The sequence below is a fragment of the Chiloscyllium punctatum genome, chromosome 13, assembly GCF_047496795.1.
Source record: "Chiloscyllium punctatum isolate Juve2018m chromosome 13, sChiPun1.3, whole genome shotgun sequence".
In the NCBI taxonomy this organism is placed as follows: domain Eukaryota; kingdom Metazoa; phylum Chordata; class Chondrichthyes; order Orectolobiformes; family Hemiscylliidae; genus Chiloscyllium; species Chiloscyllium punctatum.
The window spans coordinates 101,490,313-101,505,730 of record NC_092751.1 but is presented as its reverse complement, the minus strand read 5'-3'; the positions used below and the strand labels follow the sequence as shown (position 1 = coordinate 101,505,730).

The 15,418-nt window shown below is 44.4% G+C and overlaps 1 protein-coding gene across 2 annotated transcripts in view; it reads left to right on the top strand.

Moving 5' to 3' along the window:
- The first annotated feature begins 388 nt into the window (after positions 1 to 388).
- Positions 389 to 15,418, top strand: part of LOC140484717 (neurotrypsin) — a 54,524-nt gene continuing 39,494 nt past the window's right edge. For both annotated transcript variants that reach the window (XM_072583463.1, XM_072583462.1), the window contains exons 1-4: positions 389 to 742; positions 1,047 to 1,086; positions 13,324 to 13,566; positions 14,848 to 14,986. In XM_072583463.1, coding sequence (XP_072439564.1) covers positions 686 to 742; positions 1,047 to 1,086; positions 13,324 to 13,566; positions 14,848 to 14,986 — 479 coding nt within the window. In that variant the 5' untranslated portion in view covers positions 389 to 685. The remainder of the gene's footprint in view (positions 743 to 1,046; positions 1,087 to 13,323; positions 13,567 to 14,847; positions 14,987 to 15,418) is intronic.

Genomic DNA, 15,418 nt, shown 5'->3' with positions numbered 1-15,418 from the left:
TGCGTCCATGTAGCTCCTTCCATAACCTCAGGCAGTTCCACTGTGGGGGGAAATCAAACCCAGTGTCCCAAAGACATTACCTGGTTCTCTGGATTAACAGTCCACTAGGCCATTACCTCAGCTACCAAACAGAGGCTAATTAAAGATGGAGGAGTGTACCTGGTTTTTACTGGGGAGGGTGAGAGAAGGTTAAGTGCAGCAGGAATTGGACAGGCAGAATGGCCTGCTCCCATGTGGGACGAGTTCTGTTCCAAAGACTCAACATCCACCTCAGCCCAGTGTTCAAAGGGCAGTTGAATCATCAGTGAGACTTGGCCCACACCCATGGATTGGATGCTGATAAAAAGGCTGGGCGGGAGAGAGGTTTCTTCTTGTCAATAATCCTCGCGGTGACGATGAAGACGCCGATGGGCTTGCATTATCTGCAGTCTGATGTTTCTGTTTGAAATGAACTCGTGGGCGGGTCCCACGGGTCCCACCCCATTCACTACTGAGTCCTTCCACACACACACTCTCTCTCTCTTTCTCTGCAGGTTTCACTCTCTCGCCCTGTTACCTCTAGGACAAGGTTTTGTCTATTCCTGTAGCAATCTCCCTCCCTCCCCAGGAATCTGTTCTGGCAATCCTCCTTCCTTCTAGTCTCGGATCACGTCTTGGAACCCCTCGACTAGGATGTAATTTCAGAATGTTCTTTGCTTCGATTCTCTCCACGGTCCTGTATTACTGTTCCGCGTCGGTCGAGGTAAGATCACAGCCTTTACAAATCAGATCACCAATTCGACCGCATCTGCAGACTTTCCTCACAAATATAAAGGGGGAGGGAACACAAGGACAAACTGTATTGTTCTGTCAATGCTGACATTTCAATACCCCCCAGTTTATTTAGCCTAACTTGAAACTTGGGAGTTGTGTGAGATGGGGTCTGCAGTAGGGATGCTACTGTGTTTGAGACGGTTTAGATGGGTCAGTTTATCAGACTCCAGGCAGGTGAAACAGCCACTCGCATTTGGGTTCAGGGTTTTGATAGTGTTTGTTTTTATTTCCAGATTGCAGAGACCCATCCAGCAAAAGACAACCACCTGTCAGGTAACATCCCTGGTGTATTATCATTTCCTGCTTAGTCAATTTTTTATACGTTTGTTTATATATTTATATGCACTTTATATATAAAAGACTTGTGTTGCTATAGCTCTTTACATAACCTCAGGCTGTTCCAAACCACTTTACTGTCAGCTAAGTTTGGTGTAGTCACTACTGTCTTGCAAGAATAACATTTACATTATGATAGGAAATATTCATAGGATCCCTACAGTGTGAAAGGAAGCCATTCAGCCCATCGTGTCCACACTGACTGTCCAAAGAGCAACCACCCCAGACCTATACCCCCTGCATTTCCCATGGCTAATCCACCTAGCCTGCAAATCTTTGGACTGTGAGAGGAAATCCACACTGATGTGGGGAGAATGTGCAAACTCCACACAAACAGTTGCCCGAGGCTGGAATCGAACCCGGGTCCATGGCACTGTGAGGCAGCAGTGCTCACCACTGATTTGCCCCAGCAAATCAAGAAACAGATAAACGCTCACATTGCAAAATTTATTTTGTTTTAGATCCATTTTTATGAGTTTGTTGTTTTTATTTCGAAATCACCATAATCTCAGAGGACCATAGAGTTGCTCTGTCGTTAGGGAGAGACAACTGATGGTGGTTTAGCCTGAGGGTCTATATGCCACAGGCAAGGGGAGAGTTTGTGAAGGAGAGTCCTTCATGGTAACCTACAATGTATCATGGAAAGTAATTATATTAAAAATAAAGGAGGATCAAGATTTGTTAAGTGTTTAGTTGGGAAATGTATATTGGCAGCCTGACTGTACTCTACTGTCATGATTAAATGACTGGTTGGAATGATAAATAGATTTTTTTCTGAAATCCAACATGTTCTTACGTTACTGGGAACTTCCATCAGTGTGGAGTGACCTGGAATAGTGCATTGGCGGTTTCTTGCTGAGAGCAATATTTTTCATTTCTCTCTAAGTGGAAGATCGAACAAGCTCATTGACAAAAATGGTTCCAATAGGTTTATGTGATACAATAGGTTTATGTGATACAATAGATTTATGTGATATATTTATATGATATATTTCGAGGTGAGATTTCACAGATAGTCAAAACACATTCAAAGAAGGGTGGAGTGGTCCATTTGTGTTTCTCTGTGCCACAGATATACTCACACACGCGCACACAAATACATAAGTACTTAAAGATGTACAAATGCATCTGCACGAAGACACACAAGTTCACAGATTTAAATATATACACTTACACACAAGTTCAAACACACAAAGACAGACAGACACACCCATTTTTAGCTGACGTGGGAGTGGTATTCTTTACTTCAAGAAACTGTCACACATGCTGACATTTTTGATTCAGAGGCTTTAAAAAGGAGAGGAAGACATGCATTGATATATTTCCTAAACCAGGACACATCCGCTATTGTAATATTGAGCAGCAATACCTCCAACTATGCTGTACATCAGTACAGACCTCATTCATTCAGTCCTCCCTCAGTGTAACTTGCCCTCAGTACAGCACTCCCTCAATATAGCCCTCCCTCAAGATCGTCCTCCCCCAGTGCTGTCCTTCCTCAGTGCAGTCCTTCCTCAATGCAGTCCTCGCTCAATGCAGTCCTCGCTCAGTGCAGTCCTCGCTCAGTGCAGTCCTCGCTCAGTGCAGTCCTCCCTCAGTACAGCCCTCCCTCAGTACAGAACTCCCTCATTATAGTCCTCCCTCAGTGTAGCCCTCCCTCAGTGTAGCCCTCCCTCAGTACAGTCCTCCCTCAGTATAGCCCTCCCTCAGTGTAGCCCTCCCTCAGTAAAGTCCTCCCTCAGTATAGCCCTCCCTCAGTAAAGCCCTCCCTCAGTAAAGCCCTCCCTCAGTACAGTCCTCCCTCAGTATAGCCCTCCCTCAGTATAGCCCTCCCTCAGTATAGCCCTCCCTCAGTATAGCCCTCTCTCAGTACAGTCCTCCCTCAGTATAGCCCTCTCTCAGTACAGTCCTCCCTCACTACAGAACAAAGAACAAAAACATTTCCAGCCCAGTAACAGGTCCTTCAGCCCTCCAAGCCTGAGCTGATCCAATCTACTGTGTAAACCTGTCGCCCAATTCCTAATCATCCGTATCCCTCTGCTCCCCACCCACTCATACACCTGTCCAGACGCATCTTCAATAAATCTACCGTGCCTGTCTCTATCACCTCTGCTGGCAACGCGTTCCAAAAGCCCACCACCCTCTGTGTGAAATACTTACTGTGTGTATCCCCCTTAAACTTTCCACCTCTCACCTTGAAAGCATGACCTCTCGTTATTGAATCCTTCACTCTGGGAAAAAGCTTGTCTCTATCCACCCTGTCTATACCCTTCATGATTTTGTAAACCTCAATCAGGTCCCCCCTCAATTTCCTTTTTTCTAGTGAAAATAAACCTAACCTACTCAACCTCTCTTCATAGCTAGCACCTTTCCCTCGTAACCCTTCTCTGCACCCTCGCCAAAGTGTCCACCTCCTTTTGGTAATTTGGCGATCAGAACTGAACACAGTATTCTAAATGCAGCCGAACCAATGTCTTGTATAATTTTAACATGACTTGTCAGCTCTTATACTCAATACCCCGTCCGATGAAGGCAAGCGTAATTCATGCCTTCTTGACCACTCTATCCACCTGTGCAGCAACCTTCAGGGTACAATGGACCTGAACTCGCAGATCTCTCTACCCATTAACTTTTCCCAAGGCTTTCCGTCCATTGTATAATGCGCTCTAGAATTAGACTTGCCTAAATGCATCACCTCACATTTTTCTGGATTGAAAACCATCTGCCACTTTTCCGCCCAACTCTCCAGTCTATCTATATCCTCCTGTATTCTCTGACAGTCCCTTATGCTTTCTGCTACTCCACCGATCTTTGTGTCATCTGCAAACTTGCTGATCATACCAACAGTGCCCTCTTCTAGATCATTTATGTATATTACAAACAACAGTGGCCCCAATACTGACTCCTGTGGAACACCACTGGTCACCTTTCTCCATTTTGAGAAACTCCCTTCAACTACTACTCTCTGTCTCCTGTTGGTCAACCAGTTCTTTATCCACCTAGCTAGAACACCCTGCACACCATGTGACTTCACTTTCTCCATTAGTCGGCCATGGGGAACCTTATCAAACACCTTACTAAAGTCCATGTATATGACATCAACAGCCCTTCCTTCATCTATCAACTTGGTCACTTCCTCGAAGAACTGTATTAAGTTGGTATGGCATGATCTCCCCCGCACAAAACCATGTTGCCTATCACTGATAAGCCCATTCTTTTCTAAATATAAATAGATCCTATCCCTCAGTACCTTCTCCAGCAACTTTCCCACCACTGATGTCAGGCTCACTGGTCTGTAGTTACCCAGAATATCCCTACTACCCTTCTTGTACAGGGGGACAACATGAGCAACCCTCCAGTCCTCCAGCACCACATCTGTATTTAAGGATGCCACAAAGATATCTGTCAAGGCCCCAGCTATTTCCTCTCTCGCCTCCCTCAGCAACCTGAGATAGGTCCCATCCGGTCCTGGGGATTTGTCCACCTTAATAACCTCTAGTCTACCCAACATGTCTTCCCTACTTATGTCAATGTGATCCAATCTAATCAAACTTCTATCTCTAATCTCAACATTCATCATGTTCCTCTCCTCAGTGAACACTGATGCAAAGTAATCATTCAGAATCTCACCCATTCTCTCAGGTTCGACACACAGCCTTCCTTCGTTATCCTTTAGTGGACCAATCCTTTCTTTAGTTACCTGCTTGCTTCTTATATAAGAAGAAAATGCTTTGGGATTCTCCATAATTCTGCTCATTAAAACTATTTCATGACCCCTTTTAGTCCGTTTAATTCGTCATTTAAGACTTGTCCTACTCTCCCGATATTCCTCCAGGGCCCATTCTGTTCGTAGCTGCCTAGACCTTATGTATGCTTCCCTTTTTCTCTTGGCTAGTCGTACAATTTCTCCTGTCATCCATGGTTCACGAATCTTGCCCTTCCTATCCTTTGCCTTCAACGGGACATGCCTATCCTGCACTATCTCTAACCTATCTTTGAAAGCCTCCCACATCTCAAATGTGGACTTCCCTTCAAATAGCTGTGTCCAATCCACATTTCCCAGCTCCTGCCTAATTTTGATATAATTGGCCTTGGCCCAGTTTAGTACTCTTCCCTTAGGACCACTTTCTTCTTTATCTACAAGTTTTCTAAAACTTACAGAATTGTGGTCACTGTTCCCAAAGAAATCCCCCACTGCAACTTCTACCACCTGGCCTGGCTCGTTCCCCAGTACCAGGTCCAATATGGCCCCTTCCCTCGTCAGACTATTGACATACTGCTCTAGAAAACTCTCCTGGACGCTTCTTACAAATTCTACCCCATCCAGACCTCTGACACTAAGTGTATCCCAGTCAATGTTGGGAAAATTAGAATCTCCCATCACCACTGCCCTATTGCCTCTACATCTTTCCATAATCTGTTTACCTATTTGTTTTTCTACCTCGCGCTCACTGTTGGGAGGCCTGTAATACAGCCCCAGCAGTGTGACTGCACTCTTCTTATTTCTCAGCTCCACCCATAATACCTCACTACCCAAGACCTCCATAATGTGCTCCTTTGCATCAGTGTTCACTGAGGAGAGGAACATGATGAATGTTGAGATTAGAGATAGAAGTTTGATTAGACTGGATCACATGATATCGTCCTTGACCAGCAATGCAACTCCACCCCCCTTTTACTTCCCTCCCTGTCTGAAATGTTTATATCCTGGAACATTTAGTTGCCAATCATCTTGCCCTTCCTTCAACCAAGTCTCTGTGATTGCAATGACTTCATACTCCCAGGCACCAATCCAAGCCCTAAGTTCATCTGCCTTACACACTATACTCCTTGCATTAAAGTAGATGCATTTCAGGCCACCAGTTTTTTTGCACTCATCTGCTCTCTGCCTACTCTTCCCTTTATTAATGCTTTCTTCATGATTCTTACTGTCTCCAGTCTCCACCTCACTGTCTACTTATTTTCTCCTCTAGTTCCCAGCCCCCTGCCTCATTAGTTTAAAACCACCCCAACAGCAGTAGCAAAAACTCCCCCAAGGGAGTTGGTTCTGGTCAGGTTCAGATGTAGACCGTCCCACCTTCCCCAGAGCCGGTCCCAACGTCCAACAAATCTGAACCCTCTCTCAGTACAGCCCTCCCTCAGCACGGTCCTCCCTCAGTGCTGCCCTCCCTCAGTGCAGTCCTCCCTCAGTACATTCTTCCCTCAGTGCAGACTTTCCTCAGTACGACACTCCCTGAGTATAGTGCTCCCACAGCACATTCCTCCCACAGCACAGCACTCCCTCAATACAGTCCTCCCTCAATACAGTCCTCCCTCAATACAGTCCTCTCTCAGTACAGTCCTCTCTCAGTATAACCCTCCCTCAGTATAACCCTCCCTCAGTACAACACTCCCTTAGTACAGCCCTCCCTTAATAAAGTCCTCCCTCAGTACGGTCCTTCCTTATACAGCCTTCCCTCCGTATAGCCCTCCCTTAGAACAGCCCTCCCTCGTTATAGCCCTCCCACAGCACAGAGCTCCCTCAGTTCCACACTACAGCATCAGCTCTGATTCTTGCAGTTAACCCTTTGGAGTGAAGTTTGAACTAACACTTAGCTGATGTTGTACTGATGGTGCTGAATCAACAACACACATTGGGCGTTGTATGTAGCAAAATAAACGATCTAGAAAGATCCTATCTGTATGGGAGAGGAGGAAGCCAGGCGCTGGGCCCTGTGTTTCTCATTGGTGAAGTTCACAGTACCTTCCGTTCAGTACGGATTCAATTTGGGAACATTGGAACAGGAGTAGGCCATTCAGCCCATCAAACTTGCCAGTCATTCAATACAATCATGGCTGACTGAACACTTCAATACCTTTTGCTGATCCAAACCTATAACCCTATTGGCCATTGGTAATCAGGAATCTTTTCAACTCTACCTAGAACATACTGAAGGTTAAGCTTTCAGTGTCCTGTGTAGTAGAGAATTACAATGGTTCACAGTCCTCTGGGTTTAATAAAAGTCTCCCCATCTCAGACCAAAGTGGCATTTCCTATATTTTTAGATTGCACCTCCTTTTTCTAGACAGCCCCACCCAGGGAAACAGATATCAGCCCTGTCGATCTCTAAGAATGTTTGAAAGTTTTAATGAGATTACCTCTCTTGCTTCAAAACTGTAGAGAATACAGACCCAGTTTGTCCAATGCCCCTACAATGGGACGGTCCAGCCCTCTCAGGAACAGGGCCAATGACCTTCACTGCATACTCTCTGTGGCAATCATATCTTTCCTGAGATAATGAAACCACGCCCCTATACAATCGCAGTAAGATTTCACTGCTCCCATACTCCTGAGAGAAACACCAAGGGAAAGTATTTTCCCCACCTTACTATCAAAGTAGATAAGCTTTGAACTATACCATTGTGAAATTAGGTGTGGCTACTCTATGTTGTCTATGACATTGTTAAGTCATGTCAGCATGCAGTGCCAACCCCTGCCAGCATGTATGTGGGTAGATAGATGCCACCAGCCTCCTAGGTAGCATTGTGTCTGAATGTGCAGTTAATGGAACCAATTGGTTTAAGGTGCTAGTGCAAGTCTATTAGGTATTCGAATGAGAGATGCTCTTGTCTTTTTTTATATATCCAGAAGTGCTTTTAGAGTCATAGAGATAACTATGTAAGTTAGCTCGCTGAGTTGGAAGATTTGTTTTCAGCTGTTTCGTCATCATACTAGGTAACATCATCAGTGAGAGACTCCAGTGAAGTGCTGGTGGTATGCCCCGCCTCTCTATTTATGGGTCTTTGGTTTCTTAAGGTGGATGATGTCATTTCCAGTTCTTTTTTTTTCAAGACAAGGTAGATAGGATCTAACTCGATGTGTTTATTGAATGGAGTTCTGGTTAGAATATCATGCCTCTAAGAATCTCATGCGTGTCTTTGTTTCACCTGTCCTAGGATGTGTGTGTTCTCCCAGTCAAAGTGGTGTCCTTCTTTGTCTCTAGGTATGGATACCAGTGATAGTGGGTTGTGTCTTTTGGTGGCCAGTTGGTGTTTATGTTTCCTGGTGGCAAGTTTCCTGCTAGTTTGTCTGATGTAGTGTTTTTTACAGTTTTTGCATATGATGTTAGTTTTGCTGGTGTTATCTAATGGATCCTTTAGGTTCATTAGTCGCTGTTTAAGCGTGTTGGTAAGTTTGTGGGCTACCATGATGCCAAGTGGGTCTGAGTAGTCTAGAAGTAATTTCTGATACGTCTTTGATGTAAGGTTATAGTTTTTGGTTGCATTGTGTCTGCTTGTTTGTGTTTGTTTCTGAGGAATTGGTGGATTGTGTTTATTGGGTTCCTGTTTTTCTTGAAAATGTTGTATAGATACTTTTCTTCTGCTTTTTGTAGTTCTTGGGTGCTGCAGTGTGATGTAGCTCATTGAAATAATGTCTTAATGCAGCTCCGTTGGTAGGTGGTGGGATGATTGCTTCTGAAGTTAAGTATTTGGTCCATGTATGTTGATATTTTTTCTCTAGATGCTGGTTTGAAGCTCTCCATTAACTGCACATTCAACTATCACATCCCATTGGGAGTCTGTTGTCGTTTTCCTCCTCTTGTGAATTTGATGCCTGTCAGGATATTGGTGATGGTGTTGTATGTTTCCTCTCATTTATTCCGTTTTGTGATGACAAAGGTGTCATTATCCACGTAGCGGACCCAAAGTTTGGGTTGGATAGATGGGAAGTTTGTCTGGAAGCACTACCTTTCGGAGCGCTGCTCCTTCATCAGGTAATTGTGACCAGCTGAGCAGGTTCTTCCAAATAAACCTGTTGGACTATAACCTGGTGTTGTGTGATTTTCAACCTCTTCAGAATAGATGTCTGCCTGATTTTGGAAAGCATCCTCCTGTCCTTGTGTCTTTTTGACAAGCTGCCTCAGGGGTTCAGCTGTAGTTGATGAAGGGCTTATGCTTGAAACGTCGATTCTCCTGCTCCTCGGATGCTGTCTGACTGGCTGTGCTTTTCCAGCACCACACGTTTTGACTCTGACTCTCCAGCATCTGTAGTCCTCACTTTCTCTCAGCTGTAGTTGCCAAGTGAGGCAAATTTCATCAACTCTGTCAGCTCCGCTCACATCAGGTGATACGGATTTAGTGCAGGAAAGTGGCATCGATGTGGATGTTCGGCCGTGATCTACTGGGATGGCAGATCTGTTCAAGTCTCTACATTATTCCTTCCATTATGGGCCCTGATATTGGTGATCCCATACATACAGACAAAGAAGGACCCCACTTTGACTGGGACAACACACACATCCTAGGACAGGCGAAACAAAGACACGCACGAGAATTCTGAGAGGCATGACGTGCTCCTTATGATTTTATAAACTTCTCTAAGGTTACCCCATAGCCCCCACACTCTAGGGAAAAGAACCCCAGTTGATTCAGCATCTCCCTATCTGACACACGGCTGACCTATTTTCTCCCCATCACCAATCGCCATGGTATTCTTTTCGTCTCTCAATCACCACCATGTTTTCTGATTGATTAATTTGCATTCAAGGCCCATTGAGAGCAGTGTAGACCATCAAAAATGAAAGTGAAGTAGGGAAAGGGAGCTAAACCAAAATGGAGTTGGATGGGGAAGACTCTTGTCTCTTTTTCCAATTCCAGAAGTACTGTAGTGCCTCAGGGACCTTCATCGGGTTGGTCCTGAGTGAGTATTGCTCCATGTGCCTGTAGCTGATACATGGGCAGTGATAATATTCAGTAAGTTTGGATTGTTGTGGGACAGGAGATCTGTGGATAGCGTTGAAAAAAAGTCAGAAATCGCTGGAGAACCCAGAAGGTCTGGCAGCATCTGTGGAGAAAGAAAGCAGAGTTGATGTTTCGAATCCAGTGATCCTTCTTCAGAATGATATGGTGGAGCCAGTGTTGGACAAATCCCACAACGCCAGGTTATAGTACAACAGGTTTGTCTGGAAGCACTACCTTTCGGAGCGCTGCTCCTTCTTCAGGTAATTGTGACCACCTGAGCAGGTTCTTCCAAATAAACCTGTTGGACTATAACCTGGTGTTGTGTGATTTTCAACCTCTTCAGAATAGATGTTAGATTAGATTAGATTACTTACAGTGTGGAAACAGGCCCTTTAACCCAACAAGTCCACACCGACCCGCCGAAGGGTAACCCACCCATTCCCATACATTTACCCCTTACTTAACACTACGGGCAATTTAGCATGGCCAATTCACCTGACCTGCACATCTTTGGACTGTGGGAGGAAACCAGAGCACCCTCCTGTCCTTGTGTCTTTTTGACAAGCTGCCTCAGGGGTTCAGCTGTAGCTGATGAAGGGCTTATGCTTGAAACGTCGATTCTCCTGCTCCTCGGATGCTGTCTGACTGGCTGTGCTTCTCCAGCGCCACACGTTTTGACTCTGACTCTCCAGCATCTGCAGTCCTCACTTTCTCTCAGCTGTAGTTGCCAAGTGAGGCAAATTTCATCAACTCTGTCAGCTCCGCTCACATCAGGTGATACGGATTTAGTGCAGGAAAGTGGCATCGATGTGGATGTTCGGCCGTGATCTACTGGGATGGCAGATATGTTTGATGGGCTGAATGCCCTACTCCCATTCTTGCGTTCCGGAGTTGCTTACTGGAGGGTGTTCCACTGTTTTGCAGCCAGAACTGAGGTCACTTCTTCCTGGGGCTAAAATGGAGGTTTCCATCCTGCAACTAAAATGGATGATTTAGAGTCATAGGGTCATAGGGATGTACAGCACCGAAACAGACCTTTCCATCCAACTCGTCCGTGCCGACTAGATATCCTACATTACTCTAGCCCCATTTGCCAGCACTTGGCCTATATCCCTCTAAACCTTTCCTATTCATCCAGATGCCTTTTAAATGTTGTAATTCTACCAGCCTCCACCACTTCTTCTGGCAGCACTGTCAGATTGTCACCTCTTGGATAAGATGTTAAGTTGGCTGCCCAATCAGATGGATGTCAAAGACCCAGAGGCACTGTTTAAGAGAGAGTCAATGTTCTGAGCCAATGTTTCTCTTTCAATCAAAATTGATTGCCTGGTTATCCATTCATTTCCCAAGGGTTTTGATTTCAGCAAATTGGCTGTGGTACTAATCCATGTAAAAACAATGATAGGCATTTCAAAAGGCAATCATTTAGTTGTCAAGCTCTTTCAAAACATCCTGAGGATGTGAGAAAGCAATGTAAATGTAAATTTTCCTTCCAAAATATCTTATGCTGTGCTTTAATGTCTTCTTGCATTGTTGCTAAGGATACCATTGAATCGACTGTTCTTCAAGATGCATGTCTGTACTGAACACTTGGTGTAAAATGCTCGAGTATTACATATAGATATGGATACCATGCTTTAAGAAGAATCTAAAGTCAGTGGAGAAGGGATTCATCAGAATGGTTCTGGGGATGAGGAACTTCTGTTACGTAGATAAATTGGAGAATTTTGAATATTTGAGTTGGAAGGAAATTTGATGAAGTTGATCGGAAGTGGAAAGGGAAAAACTGTTTCCATTGGTGGAATTGGCAAGACCCAAAGGGCACAGACATAAGACAATTAGTGACAGAAGTAATGGTCACATGAGGAGAAACATTTTCACCAAGTGAGTGTTCAGGTTGAGGCTGCACTCCCTAAGATGGAATGGTGGAAGGCTCAAATGTCAGAGCCTGAGGGGTGACCTAGAGAGGTTTATAAAATCATGAGGGGCTTTGATAAGGTAAATAGACAAGGTCTTTTTCCCAGGGTAGTGGAGTCCAAAACTGGAGGGTATAGGTTGAGGGTGAGATGGGAAAGATTTAAAAGGGACCTAAGCGGCAACTTTTTCACACAGAGGGTGGTGCATGTATGGATTGAGCTGCCAGATGAAGTGTTGGAGGCTGGTACAATGACAACATTTAAAAGGCATCTGGATGGGTATATGAATAGGGAGGGTTTAGAGGGATATGGGCCAAGTGCTGGCAAATGGGACTAGATTAATTTAGGATGTTTGGTCAGCATGGACAAGTTGGACAGAAATGTCTGTTTTCATGCTGTTCATCTCTATGATTCTATGGTTCTAACTGACATTTTAAAAAGAAAACTGAACCTATATTTGAAAAATAAATACAAGGAGAAAGGCAAAGGAGTGGCATTCAGTATATTTATCCTTCAGAGAACCAGAATGGACATGACAGGCTGAATGGCCTGGTGCCTTTGCTATGGAAACTGTTAGATCCAATACTTTTCACCTTGGATATTGATTCACATTTCTTGTAACTCTTAAAACTCATTGATTTTGTGAGACAAATTTTTTTTTGAAGCTAGCACGAAGTTCTTGTCAATATTTTTCTCAGTCAGATATATATCAAGAATGCAGATGGTCCAAAGTGCTCAACCAATGGATGATGAGAGACAGACCAATGTTTATAATTCTTGACACTTTTAGCTCTGTGTTCTTTCCACATGGCGAGGGCTGGATAAGCCTTTATTTGCTGGAAAATGAACAGTTTGGTTTAAATCCTGTCTCTGTCACCAACATACTCTATTAGCGCTGACTCATTCTTGAGCCACTCTTGCCTTTGGGTCAGTTGGTGGGATTACGTCCCTCTCTTGAGATTCGAACCCAAAACTCATGGTCGGTATAGCAACACTGAGTGAGTGCTGTACTGCCTGAGCTGATGTCGCTAAGATGTGATGGCAAGTGGAAGTCTTATCTGTTTACTTGGGTGGATGTAGAAGATCCCATGACATTTACTTGGAGAAGATGCGGGGATTATTCCTGGTCTTCTTGGCAATACCTATCCCTTAAGTAACAATTAAAAATAGTTTATTATCACATTACTATTTGTGGGAGCTTGCTGTGTGCAAATTGGCTGCTTTATTCCTTAACATTCCAACAGTAAGTGCACTCCAAAAGTATTTCCTTGGCTGTTAAATGCTCTGGATTGTCCTGGGGTCTTGAATTATAAATACAAGTCTTTTTTGAATGAGCTGATACAATAGACATTATGCACATTGAGTGAGGCTTTGAAATTCTCAAAGGTAAGTGGAAGGGGTTAGCAGAAAGTAATAGATTCCCAAATGCTGCTTTGTGGTTGAATGAGATATGGCATTGGCTGTTGTTCTGAGTGCAGGTGAATTTCCCAACAATGAAGAATAAACTCAATTTTTATTTTGCCTTTTGTTCCGACAGCTGTTAGCTGGTGTTTGGGCGTTTTTACCAAGTTGGGTTATTACACTGGGTCAGTAACGTACACTGTGACCGGGGAGGAGTGCCTGAAATGGACAGAATTCCCGGACTATGTCCAGCAGTATCCCAACAAGGGTCTTGGTGACCATAACTTTTGCCGCAGCCCGGATGGTGAACCAGTTCCGTGGTGTTTTTACAGGAAGAAAACGGGGTCCATTAGTTGGTCAGAATGTGACTGCAATCACGGTAAGCCGTTTGCATTGTTCTTGATGTTCATTACAGCCACTTCGATGGGGGTTTCAGGGATTTCTGTGGGACCACACATATGCTAATCTGGGCAAGACTGGAAAATGTTATGAAAAGGACAGCTGGCTCTAGGATTCCCAATTCTCCACGCAGGGACTTGTAAAGAACTGGGAATCCTAGCTGTGGATAGCTGAAAGGGGCCTCAAAATATACTTGATGAAACAATTAAAATTCACAGGCAGGTTACATGAGTAAAGGCTACTTGACTTAATGATGAGACAGAGAAGGAATGAAAAGAAAGTAAATCCCACTCTCCAGATCCCACTACCATGCAGGATATTCTGTTACTCACACTCACATATATGTGGGTCAGAACCAGCATTTTCGATCCCATAAGACCATGAGAAACAGGAACAGTAGGCTGTTCGGTCCCTCTAACATTCAGAAGGATCATGGCTGATCCGACATTCCTCGTGTCAAATTTCCCGCCTTTTCCCCATAGTATGTGATTCCCCAACTGATGAAGAATCTATCTGTCTCAGTCCTAAATATACAAAAGGACTCTCCTCGCTCCAGCTCTCAGCGGTAAGGAGTTCCAAAGACTCACAACCCTCTGAGAAAAGAAATTCCTCCTCACCTCAGTCTTAAACTGGTGTCCCTTTACTCTCCCATGAGGGGAGACATCCTCTCAGCATTGACCCTTAAGAATCTTATATCATTCAATGAGGTCACCTCTCACTTTTCTAAACTCCAGTTAGTGGAGTCCCAATCTGTTTATAACCTTTTGCTTATACGTCAATTCCTCTATACTGGGGATCACCCTAGTGAACATTTTCTGAACTGCCTCCGAGTTAATCTTACAAATGCCTTCGGCCTAAATATCAGAAACACTGAGCGCTGCGGTGACTGCATTTATGTAGCACCGGCAGTAATGCTTCAGTGACTAGAGGCCACCTCCACAAGGTCACCGGAGTGGAGCTGCAGTGGTGCTTGTGGAGGTGCCTTTTAGCTGGCTTGAGGAAATTCGCAGTGTGCTCCAGAAATGCCAGATACCCATGAATGCAAAGACAAGATTGACACGTTACAGCACATGCGGTGGTGGGTTAAGATGCTCAATTCTAGCAAATTGGTCGGGTATTTTGGACACTTGGCTTTCAAACACTTACTTAAGCAGGTTCAAAGTATTTTTGATTAATGTAATATGCACCGATTTATTTTGATGAAAGAATAATTACTCTGCAAAGGACAAAAGGCTATTCATAGTTTTCCTGGCTCTTTCAGGTGCCATCCGACTGAGTGGAGGAGCTGGTCAACATGAGGGAAGGGTGGAGTTACTGTACAATGGACAATGGGGCACTGTCTGTGATAAGACCTGGGACGATCGAGATGCCAGTGTGGTCTGTCGTCAGCTAAGCTTGAGGTATGAAATGTTGGAGCGAAACATCCAGCAATTATTCCGAACGTAGTCATTATGATTGTTCCCAAGGTTTTATTATGCCACGGATAGCTCTTGGCACCATGCTGCTCAATATTTAATCACTTCACACCCAGTAATTTTATTCCACCACCGCAGGAGTTGTTCACAGAAAGATTTCGTTGCTGGTTGGTTGAGGTGGTGTTGGATTTGTCCCGTTCACACTTCCACGGTTTGAAATGACAAAAGCTTCTTGAAATTAGGTGAACGCAGTGGTGCAGGCAACTGGCCTAGCATTACATTAGCCACATGACAGCAGTGTGAAAACTGAAGACAATAGACAATAGACAATAGATAATAGACAATAGATGCAGGAGTAGGCCATTCAGCCCTTCGAGCCTGCACCGCCATTCAATATGATCATGGCTGATCATTCCC